Below are 15,000 nucleotides of genomic sequence, written 5' to 3'. Positions count from 1 at the left end.
TTCTGTCTGTCTGTCTATTTATGTATCTGTGTATCTATCTATGTATCTATCTGTCTGTGTATGTATGTATATATGTATGTATGTATGTATGCATCTTTGTATCTATCTATCGATCTATCTATCTGTCTGTCTGTTTATGCATGCATGCATGCATGCATGTATGTATGTATGTAATGTATCTATCTATCTATCAATCAGTATCTTTCTCTCTCTTCAGCACTTGCAGCCCTGAATGAATCCCCCCCCCAAAAAAAAAACCGCCCTCCCCCCCCACCCCCTAAAAAACCCCCCAAAAACCCCACAAAAAACCCCAGAAAAGGAGGGCAGGGAGTTTTAAACGAATCAATTGATTTGAAGTGACAGCTGTCACCACACACACACCACACCAATCCGGCACCCTGTAGTTTGGGGGGGACCTGGTGATTATTCCTCTCTGCCTCTCTGCATGGAGAACTGGAGGGGGGTGGGGGGAGGGTGGTGGGGGGACTGGGGGGTGGGGGAGAGAATACCAATGGCACGCTCACAGTCACATGTGCTTATGTACATGCACACACAGACACACACACACACACACACACACACACGACTCAGACACACAGAGAAATGCACAGACACACGCCCACGGCAAGCACGGGTGCAAACACACACGTGCACACACAAAAAACGCATACACGCACACGCACACACATGCACACACACAAACACGCACACACGCGCATGTGCGCACACACATGCACACGCACACAATCACACACACGTGTTCACACACGTTCACAAACACATACACACACACACACATACGCGCACATGTGTTGATCACATGTCTTGAAGTGAATACTGAACAGGTCAGCAACCAGTGAGCAGAAGCTTATACAAATATATATAGATACTGATACACACACACACACACACACACGCACACACACATATATATATAACTGAAGCCAGACATGAAACAAGTGAATAAACATTGTAGGACCCATTGAGGAAACAGTGACTGATTCTGATTTTGTAGAACTAAAAAAAAATTGGGGACATGAATCCAGGGATCGTTTAACTGGAGGGTGACTGTCTTAATACTGAAACAAAATAAAATAATGTTATTTGTAGTATGCGCACGCATGCACGTTGCCTGTCCGTCTGGTTTTGCAGCTTTTGAATGTTCTGGGTTGGTTGGGTTTTTTTTGTTTTTTTTTAGGTAAATCTGTGGATATGATCTTATTGTTGGCATCCTCTATGCCTCTTTTGTGTGTGTGAGGTGTGTGTGTGTGTGTGTGTGTGTGTGTGTGTGTGAGGCTGTCATCAGTGAGACAAAGATCCCTGTCCTGCATTTGGGGGGTGGGGGGTGAGGGTGTGTTTGTGTCTGTGTGTGTGTGTGTTTGTGTGTGTGACTCTGTGTGTGTGTGTGTGTGTTTGTCTCTGTGTGTCTGTTATTGTGTGTGTGTGTGTGTGCGTGTGCTGCATTGTGGACAGCCAGATGTTACCGTGGCAGCTGTGTAGTGGGGAAAATCAGTGAAATCAATAGCACACCCGTTGCTGTGAGAGTCGTCGTCACATTTGTCACACCACAGTACTTTTCCCACAAATTTATATATGTTGTTGCTAGGCTGCAGCATGTGTCTGTGCTGAGAAAAAGATGGTTGTGTTGTGTTTGTACAGGCAAAGGGAGGGTATGGTGGGGAGGGGCAAGGGGGGGGGGGGGAGAGATCCCCCCCTCCCCTACCCTTCACCCTTCCCAAGCCATCACATCCCCTCCTCGTCCCCCCCCCCCCCCTCCATGCTTGTTATGTGAATGAACCTCAGTGGGTACTTCTGGCTGTCTTGGTTTGATCAACATGATATTGTGCACCCCCCCCCCCACCCCCCAATTGGAACAACATATTAATATTCTAACTGTAGCCGTGAAGCAGTGAGTTTGCTACGTTATTGGCTGTGGAAAGCACTTGCCTCGCCTGCTGCTGTTGTGGTCATAGCGGGACACGACTGACCGTTGTACCAATAGCCACTGTGATGACAGGTGACTGGAGGGGCGGGGTTAGAAACACTGTGATGACAGGTGACTGGAGGGGCGGGGTTAGAAACACTGTGATGACAGGTGACTGGAGGGGCGGGGTTAGAAACACCATGATGACAGGTAACTGGAGGGGCGGGGTTAGAAACACTGTGATGACAGGTGACTGGAGGGGCGGGGTTAGAAACACTGTAATGACAGGTGACTGGAGGGGCGGGGTTAGAAACACAGTGATGACAGGTGACTGGAGGGGCGGGGTTAGAAACACTGTAATGACAGGTGACTGGAGGGGCGGGGTTAGAAACACTGTGATGACAGGTGACTGGAGGGGCGGGGTTAGAAACACTGTGATGACAGGTGACTGAAGGGGCAGGGGTTAGAAACACTGTGATGACAGGTGACTGGAGGGGCGGGGTTAGAAACACTGTGATGACAGGTGACTGGAGGGGCGGGGTTAGAAACACTGTGATGACAGGTGACTGGAGGGGCGGGGTTAGAAACACTGTGATGAAAGGTAATTGGAGGGGCGGGGTTAGAAACACTGAATGACAGGTGACTGGAGGGGCGGGGTTAGAAACACTGTGATGCACAGGTGACAGGAGGGGCAGGGTTAGAAACACTGTGATGACAGGTGACTGGAGGGGCGGGGTTAGAAACACTGATGACAGGTGACTGGAGGGGCGGGGTTAGAAACACTGTAATGACAGGTGACTGGAGGGGCGGGGTTAGAAACACTGTGATGACAGGTGACTGGAGGGGTGGGGTTAGAAACACTATGATGACAGGTGACAGAAGGGGCAGGGTTAGAAACACTGTGATGACAGGTGACTGGAGGGGCGGGGTTAGAAACACTGTGATGACAGGTGACTGGAGGGGCGGGGTTAGAAACACTGTGATGAACAGGTGACTGGAGGGGCGGGGTTAGAAACACTGTGATGACAGGTGACTGGAGGGGCGGGGTTAGAAACACTGTGATGACAGGTGACTGGAGGGGCGGGGTTAGAAACACTGTGATGCACAGGTGACAGAAGGGGCAGGGTTAGAAACACTGTGATGCACAGGTGACTGGAGGGGCGGGGTTAGAAACACTGTGATGCACAGGTGACAGAAGGGGCAGGGTTAGAAACACTGTAATGACAGGTGACAGAAGGGGCAGGGCTACAAATGCTGTGATGTACAGATGACAGGAGGGGCTGGGGCTACAAACGCTGTGATGTACAGATGACAGGAGGGGCGGGGCTACAAACGCTGTGATGTACAGATGACAGGAGGGGCGGGGCTACAAACGCTGTGATGTACAGGTGACAGGAGGGGCGGGGTTTGTGGGGTCCCACCTGGTGGACCAGCTGATGATGGAGGGTCACGAGGTCACGGTGGTGGACAACTTCTTCACGGGCCGCAAACGCAACGTGGAGCACTGGATCGGCCACGAGAACTTTGAGCTCCTGCACCATGACATCGTCAACCCTTTGTACATCGAAGGTGATAACTTGGATCATGTTGTTTGTTTAGTGTGTGTGTGTGTGTGTGTGTGTGTTTGTAGAGCACTGGATCGGCCATGAGAACTTTGAGCTCCTGCTCCACAACATCGTCAACCCTTCGTACATTGAGAGTGGAAAGGTCAGTTACGATATTCTTAGCTCATAATGTCATTATGGAAGTTAGGTGCCACTCCAAAGGTTCAAAACTATCTGAAACGGTTGTGAACAGCAGGGCTGTGATCGGGGCCTCTCGTCCGGAGTGATTTGAAATGATGGAAAGAGAGGACTGGGCCCTGCTTTCCTATGTCGAACCTTTGACATAACAGATATGAATCACTGCCTCGTACACAGCTACAGGAGTTTTCAGCCTTTTAGGTAACTACAGACTTACTCTTTCAGGACTGATGACAGTGATCATTCAGTCGGAGAAGTTGCGCGGTGTAGCATGTATGGATGAGTCCACACGCTTTGACACGCCCTTGAAACTGAAACTTGGACTGACGACAGTGAACGTTCAGTCGCAGATTTTGTGTGCAGTTGTAGCAAATGTGGACGAGTCCACACGCTTTGGTACCCTCTTGAAACTGAATCTTTTTTTTTTTTTTTAATTTGAATTTTTTTGTTGCCTGTTTTTCAGTGGACGAGATCTATCACCTGGCCTGTCCGGCATCTCCACCCAACTACATGTACAACCCCATCAAAACCATCAAGACCAGCACCCTGGGTACCATCAACATGCTGGGTGGGTAGCTTGCTTTTAATTGACTCACTTGTGCAAACAAAGTGAGTCTATGTTTTAACCCGGTGTTCGGTTGTGTGTGTGTGTGTGTGTCCGTGTGTGTGTCTGTGTGTCTGTGGTAAACTTTAACATTGACATTTTCTCTGCAAATACTTTGTCAGTTGACACCAAATTTGGCATGAAAATAGGAAAACTTCAGTTCTTTCCAGTCTTAATTTATCACAAGTGAGTCTTGAAGGCCTTGCCTCTCTTGTTACTTGTGTGTGTTTGTTTTGATTATAGTACGGTAATAATGTGTGTTCTCATTGTGCTTATCACATGTGTATTGACTGTGATAATTGTACATGCTAATTTTTACATCAGCTTAGACACAGACACGCACACACATAGAGACTCACACACAGAAAACACACACACACACACACTCTCTCTCTCTCTAAACTTAGCAAAGATGTTTAATGCATATGTGGAAAACTTATTTCTAACAAACACAGTGCCAAAGTGTAACATCGTTTTTTTTTACCAAACTTAAAAAGAAAAGTCCACTTGAATGTATTATTGACAATTTGAAAACATTTTCTGCTATTGCAGAAAGGATTTGAGGTACAATCCAGCAAGATGTTTGTTCTAGTTATTTGAAGTTACTTATGTTTACCCTATTGGTTTTTTTTGTTTTGTTTTGTTTTTCGTGTTCCATTCTCTTTTTTTTCTTTTCTTTTTTTTTTCTTTCTTTTTTTTCAATATTCCCTCTTTTTTTCCCTCCCTCTCTCTCTCTCTCTCTGTGCCTCTCTCTCACTTTCTTCATCATTCTCTCTTCTCTCTGTCTTTTACTCTCTCTGTATTTCTCTTTCTGTATCACTCATATCTATCTCTCTCCCTCTCTCTCTCTCCCTCTCTCTCTCTGTCTCTCTCATGGGGGGGGGAGGGGGGGGGGGGGCATACATTAACCTGGGCCTTAGCACGAACAAAGTGACAATGGTATTCAGGAGCTTCTAGCATTGTTATGAAAATGTAGAGTACTGTACCAGTAGTAAATTTCTTTTTTTTAAATCCCTTTTTTTTTTTCCTTGTGAAGGGGTTGGGGGGGGGGGGGTTGGGGGGGGGTGGGGGGGGGTGTAGGGTAGGGCATACATTTACCATGGCCTTAGCGTGAACAAATTGACAATGGTATTCAGGAGCTTCCAGCATTGTTATGAAAATGTGGGGTACTCTCCCAGTACTTTCCCTCCCCCTCCTTTCTCAGTGTGTTCCACACGTCGGAAAGATCCTTGTTGCTGGAGTGATGTCACGTAAACTGTGGCATTGACACATACTGTGACAACAGCAGCTGTCTCTCTGTGTGTGTATGTGTGTGTGTGTGTGTGAACATGTGTGTGTGTGTGTGTGTGTGAATGTGTGTGTGTGCGTATGTGTGTGCTTGTGTATGTGTGTATGTGTGTGTGTGTGATGGGTTGTGTGAGTGTGTGTGTGTGTGATGGTGTGTTGTGTGTGTGTGTGCCAAGGACTTCCCAGCAATTATCTTGACTTGTAGGGCTGACACTAGTTCAAGCACAGGCCAGTAGGGATGGGGAGATACACAAGACACATGGAACAGAGAAGAGGTTGGTGAGCTTGACCAAAAAAAAATCAAAAAAAAAATCCGCTATCCATGGGAAGGTGGAGCAATGGCCTAGAGGTAACGCGTCCGCCTAGGAAGCGAGAGAATCTGAACGCGCTGGTTCGAATCACGGCTCAGCCGCCGATATTTTCTCCCCCTCCACTAGACCTTGAGTGGTGGTCTGGACGCTAGTCATTCGGATGAGACGATAAACCGAGTTCCCGAGTGCAACATGCACTTAGCGCACGTAAAAGAACCCACGGCAACAAAAGGGCTGTCCCTGGCAAAATTCTGTAGAAAAATCCACTTTGAGAGGAAAAACAAATAAAACTGCACGCAGGAAAAAATATAAAAAAATGGGTGGCGCTGTTGTATAGCGACGCGCTCTCCCTGGGGAGAGCAGCCCGAATTTCACACAGAGAAATCTGTTGTAATAAAAAAAAAAAAAATTAGGAAAAAAAAAAGAAAAAAAAGAGCAAAAAGCCCTGCTGAATCAGCACAACTCGGGGACACGGGTCCTGATGCTTTCAACTTGAACTCTGCCGCAACAAAGCCATCAGGGTGGCTGAATGGGGATTGCCCGTGTGTGTGTGTCTGTGTTATCAGCTGTGAAGGTTGGTGTGACCCAAGCGTTAAGGTCGGGTGACCCAGATCCGCTCCAAAAGAGGAAGGTGGTCGGCTGTTGCATGGTTGAGTGAGCGTCTGTCACAGAAACGCTGAACTGAACAGGATATGTATAGTGTGGTTATATATAGAGCAGGGTTTCTTTCATATAAGTGGTGGCAGTATGTCATGTGTGTGTGGGGTGGAAGGGGTGTGTGTGTGTGTGTGTGAGTGTGTGTGGAAAGGGTGGTGTGTGTGTTTGTGTGCGTGTGTGGATGGTGTGTGTGTGTGTGTGTGTGTGGAGGGTGTTTGTGTGTGTGTGTTTGACTGAAGCCTGATTGAATGACACAGGAAACGAATGATGAGTGCCCAAAAGCAGTTGTCAGCTGGATTTTCCCAGGTGGGAGAGCCTGTTGTGTGACTGACTGACTGTTTGTAAAGTGCTCAGAGTTTTGTCTCTGACAGAGGATAGGTGCTATGTAAGTATCCATATCATATCATATCATTTCATATATCATAAAAGAAGAAGAAGCTGCACAGATGTCCCGTTGACTTTACGTGTGACTGGAGAGGAAGAAGAGGCTCGCATCAAGCAGCAGTCTCTTCTTCTTCTTCTTCTTTTTCTTTTTTTTCTTTTTTCTTTCTCCCCCCCCCCCCCCCACACACACACCCCCACCCCACCCCTTTTTTTCATGGGGCCTCCATCCTCCTCGTCTTTCCTCACCTTTCTTTTTCTCTTATCGCAGTGTCATCTTTACCTGTCATCAGCAACTTTCGCCCCCACACACAGCCTTAACTAATCACTTGCTTTCATTCCCCCACCCCCCCCCCCCCCCCCCCTGTCGTCTGGCGGCAGCAGTTGCCCCAGTGTGTCGTTGAGGCGTGTGTTTTGAGTGTGTCGTTGAGGCGTGTGTTTTGAGTGCGTTGTTGAGGCGTGCGTTTTCAGTGCGTCGTTGAGGCGTGTGTTTTGAGTGTGTCGTTGAGGCGTGTGTTTTGAGTGTGTCGTTGAGGCGTGTGTTTTGAGTGTGTACGATGCCTGTGTACATTTGCCAGGGTGTTTTGCTGTTCTGCTGTTCTGCTGTATGCATTCTAAACATGTATGTTTCAGTTTCAGTTTTTTAAGGTGGGAAGACCTACCCAGATTTTGGTACCCAAATTGTGAAGCCATGTGTTTTGTTTCTAATGGTCCAGTCGCCATGAAACTTGGCAAGATACCTGCCAAATACATTACATTTTCCATGAAAAGTTTTTGATAGGTGTCACTGCATTTGAACGAATCTGTATATACGCTGCACCACATCTGTTCAGCAGATGCCTGACAGCAGCCCTAACCCAACGCACTTGTCAGGCCTTGAGTGCATGCTTTTATATTTGTGTACCTATCAGAGTGGATGTTGTTTTTTTTTCTTCATAATTTTGCAAGAGGACAACACTCTCATTGCCATGGGTTCTTTTTCAGTGCGCCAAGTGCGTGCTGCACACGGGACCTCGGTTTATCGTCTTATCCGAATGACTGGACGTTCAGTCTGATTTCTCAGTCAAACTGGGGAGAAAGGGCGAGAGCGGGATTCGAACCCACACCCTCACGGACTCTCTGAATTGGCAGCCGAGCCAGTCTTAACCATTCTGCCACCTTCCTCCATGTGTGACAAGTGACTATATCTGTCTGGCAGTCCTCAGGATGGTGTGTGTGTTACCAACACAAAGTGGGTAAGGAGGAGCGATGGCCAAGCACTACGGTGGGGTTCACACAAAATGAACACTTGGAGGAGGCATAGATAACAAGAGAAATGAAAATTTATTCGACAACAAAGTGAACAACACGAGACAACAACCTAACAACAGGCTACGGACATAAAAGAGAGAAAATATAAAAGAAAGAAGATGGAGAAAACGAAAAATTGGGATAGAAAAGTGAGGAAAAGGAAGGAAGGAACTTTGAAAACGTCCTGTGTCGCCACCAGACCCCCGGCCCGCACTACTGTAAAACGTTCACACATGCACATTCTCACCTCCCTAAAAATCACAATCATGTAAAACGTTCATACATGCACACATTCTCACCTCCCTAAAAATCACAATCATGTAAAACACATTCTCACCTCCCTAAAACTCACAATCATGTAAAACGTTCATACATGCACACATTCTCACCTCCCTAAAACTCACAATCATGTAAAACGTTCACACATTCTCACCTCCCTAAAACTCACAACCACAAGTTAACACATGCATCACAAACATCACACCTAGCAGAAGCATCACACGCAGCAGGCACAAGGCAAACATGTCCAGTCCCTCTAGTAACAGTGAGTGTGTGTGTGTGTGGGCCCTGTGTGCAGGTCTGGCCAAGAGAGTGCGAGCCAAGCTTCTGCTGGCCTCCACTTCAGAAGTGTACGGAGGTGAGTGAGAAACGTGAAACGTGAAAAGTAATTTATTGTCCACATAGCAATACAGCCCTCAGGACAAGGGGGATATCATATTAAGCATATTGTTGCACCTCTTGAATGGTTCTAACATCACACACACGCACACGCACGCACACACACACACACGCGCGTGCGCGCGCAAAATACATACTTAATAATGCACGCACTCACATGCGTACAGATACATACATGAAACGTGCAGTTAAATGTGGATCATCATTGGATTAGTTGTCATTTTGCTCCATTATCTTTTTTCTCACAAGCATTGCTTCTGCAATGAATCTAGCTAGAGCTTTCAAAGAGTTTTCATTGTCATTCGAAATAATACTCACAACATGATTGTGGCTAGGATTACCAAAGAAAGAATTTATCATACTACAGTTTTTTCGTTTATCGTTGTATGCAGTACAGTGAAAAAGAAAGGGGGGTGAGTGATAGAGAGAGAGAGAGAGAAATGGTTTGCTTTTTTCGACAGGCGCAATAGCCGAGTGGTAAAAAGCGTTGGACTCTACAAAGAGTCACTTTGTGCTGAGACCCGTTTATTTATTTGTCTGTTTGTTTATTTACTGATACAAATGTGGAGTGATGGCCTAGAGGTAACGCGTCCGCCTAGGAAGCGAGAGAATCTGAGCGCGCTGGTTCGAACCACGGCACAGCCCCCGAAATTTTCTCCCCCTCCACTAGACCTTGAGTGGTGGTCTGGACGCTAGTCATTCGGATGAGACGATAAACCGAGGTCCCGTGTGCAGCATGCACTTAGTGCACGTAAAAGAACCCACGGCAACAAAAGGGTTGTTCCTGGCAAAATTCTGTAGAAAAATCCACTTCGATAGGAAAAAGAAATAAAATTGCACACAGGAAAAAATACAAAAAAATGGGTGGCGCTGTAGTATGGCGACGCGCTCTCCCTGGGGAGAGCAGCCCGAAGTTCACACAGAGAAATCTGTTGATGAAAAGAAATACAAATACAAATAGTCGTAGTGCTTTCAGACCCATTTATTTATATCTGTTTCTCTCTTCACTGCTACAAAGCATTCCTGTGTGCTTAGACCCATTTATATTTATTTATTTGTTTATTTATTTATTTATTTATTTATTCATTCATTCATGTATTTGTTTAACCTACAAAGAGTGGCTGTGTGTTTCATGTATTTGTTTAACCCTTTGAGCCCTGACCACCACTCTACCGGTGGTAAAGAAAAATGACATAATGCCTAGCCACCGTTTGAGTGGTGCGTAAACACTTGTGTCATGTTTTGCTATTGGTTGACTTACATTGAAGAGCCAATCAGAAAAACCGTAAAATTCTGACGCCAGTGAATGTAGTACCAACATGGCCGCACCTTTTCACTGTGTTTTGTGCACGTGCTTTGGATAAAAAAGATCGATTTCTACCATGAAGCGTGTAGAGTCTCAACCTGGCCCGTCAAGGCAGAAATCAGGAACAAAACGTGTGAGAAAACAGCTGCCAGGTTGAGACTCAGGAGCTCAGGCAGAAGGGTTAAAATTGCTCAGGAACTCAGGGCTCAAAGGGTTAATCTAATCTACAAAGAGTGGCTGTGTGTTTCATGTATTGGTTTAACCTACAACGAGTGGCTGTGTGTTTCATGTATTGGTTTAACCTACAACGAGTGGCGCTGTGCGTTTCATGTATTGGTTTAACCTACAACGAGTGGCTGCGTGTTTCATGTATTGGTTTAACCTACAAAGAGTGGCTGTGTGTTTCATGTATTGGTTTAACCTACAACGAGTGGCTGTGTGTTTCATGTATTGGTTTAACCTACAAAGAGTGGCTGTGTGTTTCATGTATTGGTTTAACCTACAACGAGTGGCTGCGTGTTTCATGTATTGGTTTAACCTACAAAGAATGGCTGTGTGTTTCATGTATTGGTTTAACCACAAAGAGTGGCTGTGTGTTTCATGTATTGGTTTAACCTACAAAGAGTGACTGTGTGTTTCATGTATTGGTTTAACCTACAAAGAGTGGCTGTGTGTTTCATGTATTGGTTTAACCTACAAAGAGTGGCTGTGTGTTTCATGTATTGGTTTAACCTACAAAGAGTGGCTGTGTGTTTCATGTATTGGTTTAACTCACTCAGTACGGCCAGTCCTCTCTTCTCCTCTACACAGACCCCTCAGATGCCCAGTGGGTGTCTGAATGACCCAACCTTTAGCTTCCGTCGTCAGAATTGTGGTATTCTTTGTCAACATTCACCTCTTCAGTATAAGAGCCTTACGCATGCAATAGTTTGATGATGGTAATTGGGGTGAAACGCTGTTAACGTCGTCTCTTTCGCCGTTCGTATGGAGAGAGTTAACCTACAAAGAGTGGCTGTGTGCGTACAGACCCAGAGCAGCACCCCCAGACAGAGGACTACTGGGGCCACGTGAATCCCATCGGACCCCGGGCCTGCTACGACGAGGGCAAGCGGGTGGCGGAGACCATGTGCTACGCCTATAAAAAGCAGGTCAGCCTTCCGTCATGCTGTGTCCTGGCTCTCTCTCTGTCTCTGTCTCTGTCTCTCTCGCACTCACACACACACACAGAAACCATGTGCTACGCCTATAAAAAACAGGTCAGCCTTCCATAATACACTGTCCTGGCTCTGTCTGTCTCTGTCTCTCTGTCTCTCTCCCCCTCCTCTCATTCTCCTCTAGCTACGTAGTGTTGTTGATGCCAAATTACTATTTTGTCTCGCTGAAATCTTTTAAGCATGCTCTGAAAAACACATCTTTTCCTACAACAGTACCATCATTTTTGTTTGTTGTTTTTGTTGTTGTTGTTTTTTTTTTTCCTGATCTTGGTGTGATTTGGTTTTGGGTGCATGTTTTGTTGTGGAGAAGCTGTTTTGCTGTGTGTGTGTGTGTGGCAGGGTGCTGATGAGTGTGCTGTTGCATTTGTGTGTGTGTATGCGTGCCTGAGTGCGTGTTGCTGGGATGCGTTTTGTATTTGTATTTGTATTTCTTTTTATCACAACAGATTTCTCTGTGTGAAATTCGGGCTGCTCTCCCCAGGGAGAGCACGTCGCCATACCAGAGCGCCACCCATTTTTTTGTATTTTTTCCTGTGTGCAGTTTTATTTGTTTTTCCTCTCAAAGTGGATTTTTCTACAGAATTTTGCCAGGAACAACCCTTTTGTTGCCGTGGGTTCTTTTACGTGCGCTAAGTGCATGCTGCACACGGGACCTCGGTTTATCATCTCATCCGAATGACTAGCGTCCAGACCACCACTCAAGGTCTAGTGGAGGGGGAGAAAATTTCGGGGGCTGTGCCGTGATTCGAACCAGCGCGCACAGATTCTCTCGCTTCCTAGGAGGACGCGTTACCTCTAGGCCATCACTCCACTTTCTGGAGGGCGCCATGGGTGTGGGTGGGTGGTTTCCAATGTTTGGTTGCGAGAGTGTTGTCTGGCACGTGCTTCTGTGTGTGGGGAGTGGGGGCGGGGGGCGGGGGGGGCGTAGGGTGGGAGAGGAGTATTGATGATGGGGAGGCGGGGATTGAGGAACGAAATATAAAGCGCTTTGAGCAGTATTTCTGGAGAAACGTGCTGTGTAAACGTCCATTGATATTATTATTACTATTCATGTAACTATGATTACAATGTGCTTGCTGTATTGATATAATGATTCACACCGCCCCCCACTCCTCCCCCCCCCAACCCCCCCGTCCCCCATTTTGTCCTTTGTTTCATTTAAACGTTTCCTCTTCGAGGGCTGGCTGGAAAAAAAAGCAGTGTCTTGCTTACTTTATTACCCTCAGAAAATACAAATTTGTTCATTCAGTAAGATTTATTCAATTCAGTTCTCTCTCTCTTTCACACACATGCACATGCACACACGCTCTTTAAGAAAAAATATGCTGAAATGTGTTTGATCAGTATGGTTTCTTTTGGGGTGTGGATGATAAAATTGACAGTGTGTATAAGCTGAATCATTGCTTCAGTGCAGAAAGAAATTGATTGTAATAAACAAATAGCATCAAATCATATAAATTGAAAATATGACCAAAGCATAGGTACCCTTGCCAAGCGTTGTGAACAATTTATTCAAATTAAGTCAGTTGCACTTTCTTCCCTGTCCAGATTGGGGGACCTCAGTTTATTGTCTGATCTGAATGATGAGAAGCTCAGTTGGATTTTTCCATTCAAACTTGGGAGAAAAGGGCGAGAGCAGGAATTCAAACCCAGACCCTGTCAGAACTCTGTGCGTTGGCAGATAAGTGTCTTAACCACTCGGCCACCTTGCTCCTGTGTGTAGAGACGCCAACTGTTATGATTTTGCCTTATTTTGTTATGCTAGATCACAGTTTGTCCCAACGTTATGCCATCATCAAAATTGTTCTGACGAGTTCAATTTCGACTACATAGCATGGCCACTTGCTTTCCTGTCGTAACTTTACCCAGACGCTCTGGACCTATCGATCACGAGGCCAGGGCAGTCACCACTGACCCTGGTCTCGTGTGATGATGCTCAGCTAATCACGTGTGTGCGTACATTGAAACAGCATTGAGTGGACCAGTCATCTTAATCGTAGCAGTTACACTGTGTTGCAGGGTAGGTCCAAGCGTTGCCTTGTTGATAAAATGTACGTTTGCTGATGTGGCCTAGAGCCCGATGTTCCTACCAGATTCAAAATGTTCCCTCCTGCTGCTGCTGCGTTCACTCGTATGCACACGAGTGGGCTTTTACGTGTATGACCGTTTTTACCCCGCCATGTAGGCAGCCATACTCCGTTTTCGGGGGTGTGCATGCTGGGTATGTTCTTGCTTCCATAACCCACCGAACGCTGACATGGATTACAGGATCTTTAACGTGCGTATTTGATCTTCTGCTTGCATATACACACGAAGGGGGTTCAGGCACTAGCAGGTCTGCACATATGTTGACCTGGGAGATCGTAAAAATCTCCACCCTTTACCCACCAGGCGCCGTCACCGTGATTCGAACCCGGGACCCTCAGATTGAAAGTCCAACACTTTAACCACTCGGCTATTGCGCCCGTCAGTTCCCACCCAATTTCCTGATTGTTCCTACACACACTTGTCAGGGGTTGGCGTCTATCCGTGTGAATGTGTCACAGGAGAACCTGGAGGTGCGGGTGGCCAGAATCTTCAACACGTACGGTCCCCGCATGCACATGAACGACGGGCGGGTCGTCAGCAACTTCATCCTGCAGGCTCTGCAGAACGAACCAATCACGGTGAGTGTGACTCACGAAAAGGTTTAGCAGAATGAACCAATCACGGTGAGTGTGACGAAAAAGGTTTAGCACAACGAACCAATCACGGTGAGTGTGACGAAAAAGGTTTAGCACAACAAACCAATCACGGTGAGTGTGACGAAAAAGGTTTAGCACAACGAACCAATCACGGTGAACATGACAAAAAAGTATAGCAGGATGAAGTAATCAGATTTAAGTGTGAAGAAAAGGTTTAGCAGAACAAACCAATCACGGTAAGTGTGAAGAAAACGTATAGCACAATGAACTAATCACAGTGAGTGTGACAAAAAGGTTTAGCACAACAAAGCAATCACAGTGTGGTGGATCAAACTGAAGACAATGAGTGTAGCACAATGAACAATTTGGTGGAACGAACCAGTCACAGTGAGCGTAGGAAAAAGGAACCAGTTATGGTTTGGTATTGCAGAACGAACCAATCAGTCAGTTTTTGCAAAATGAACACGTGTGCTTGAATGAACCAGTTATATAGTGAGTGTGGCAAAAAGGAACCAGCCACTGTTGAGTGTAGCAGAACGAACCAATCACAGTTTTGCAAAATGAATAAGTGTGGTAGAACGAACCAATCACAGTGAGTCTGGCAAGGAACCAGTCACTGTTGAGTATAGCAGAATGAACCGATCACGGTGAGTGTAGCTAAAAGGAACCAGTCACTGTTGAGTATAGCAGAATGAACCGATCACGGTGAGTGTAGCTAAAAGGAACCAGTCACTGTTGAGTATAGCAGAATGAACCTGTCACAGTAAGTGTAGCAGAATGAACCAGTCACTGTTGAGTGTAGCACAATGAACCAGTCACTGTTAAGTGTAGCACAATGAACCAGTCACTGTTGAGTGTAGCACAATGAACCAATCACTGTTACGTGGTTGTTAATTTTGGTGTGTGTATGTAACATAGATGT

The 15,000-nt window shown here is 46.2% G+C and overlaps 1 protein-coding gene across 1 annotated transcript in view; it reads left to right on the top strand.

Annotated features, from left to right (window-relative positions):
- The window catches only part of LOC143275640 (UDP-glucuronic acid decarboxylase 1-like), a 44,854-nt gene that overhangs the window by 23,836 nt on the left and 6,018 nt on the right, over positions 1-15,000 (top strand). Inside the window, exons 5-9 of the mRNA XM_076579892.1 lie at positions 3,313-3,493; positions 4,130-4,234; positions 8,774-8,833; positions 11,207-11,328; positions 13,941-14,060. Coding sequence (XP_076436007.1) covers positions 3,313-3,493; positions 4,130-4,234; positions 8,774-8,833; positions 11,207-11,328; positions 13,941-14,060 — 588 coding nt within the window. The remainder of the gene's footprint in view (positions 1-3,312; positions 3,494-4,129; positions 4,235-8,773; positions 8,834-11,206; positions 11,329-13,940; positions 14,061-15,000) is intronic.

This window comes from Babylonia areolata, chromosome 30 (genome assembly GCF_041734735.1).
Source record: "Babylonia areolata isolate BAREFJ2019XMU chromosome 30, ASM4173473v1, whole genome shotgun sequence".
In the NCBI taxonomy this organism is placed as follows: domain Eukaryota; kingdom Metazoa; phylum Mollusca; class Gastropoda; order Neogastropoda; family Buccinidae; genus Babylonia; species Babylonia areolata.
The sequence above is the reverse complement of the archived record's forward strand: the minus strand, read 5'-3'. Positions and strand labels throughout refer to the sequence as shown.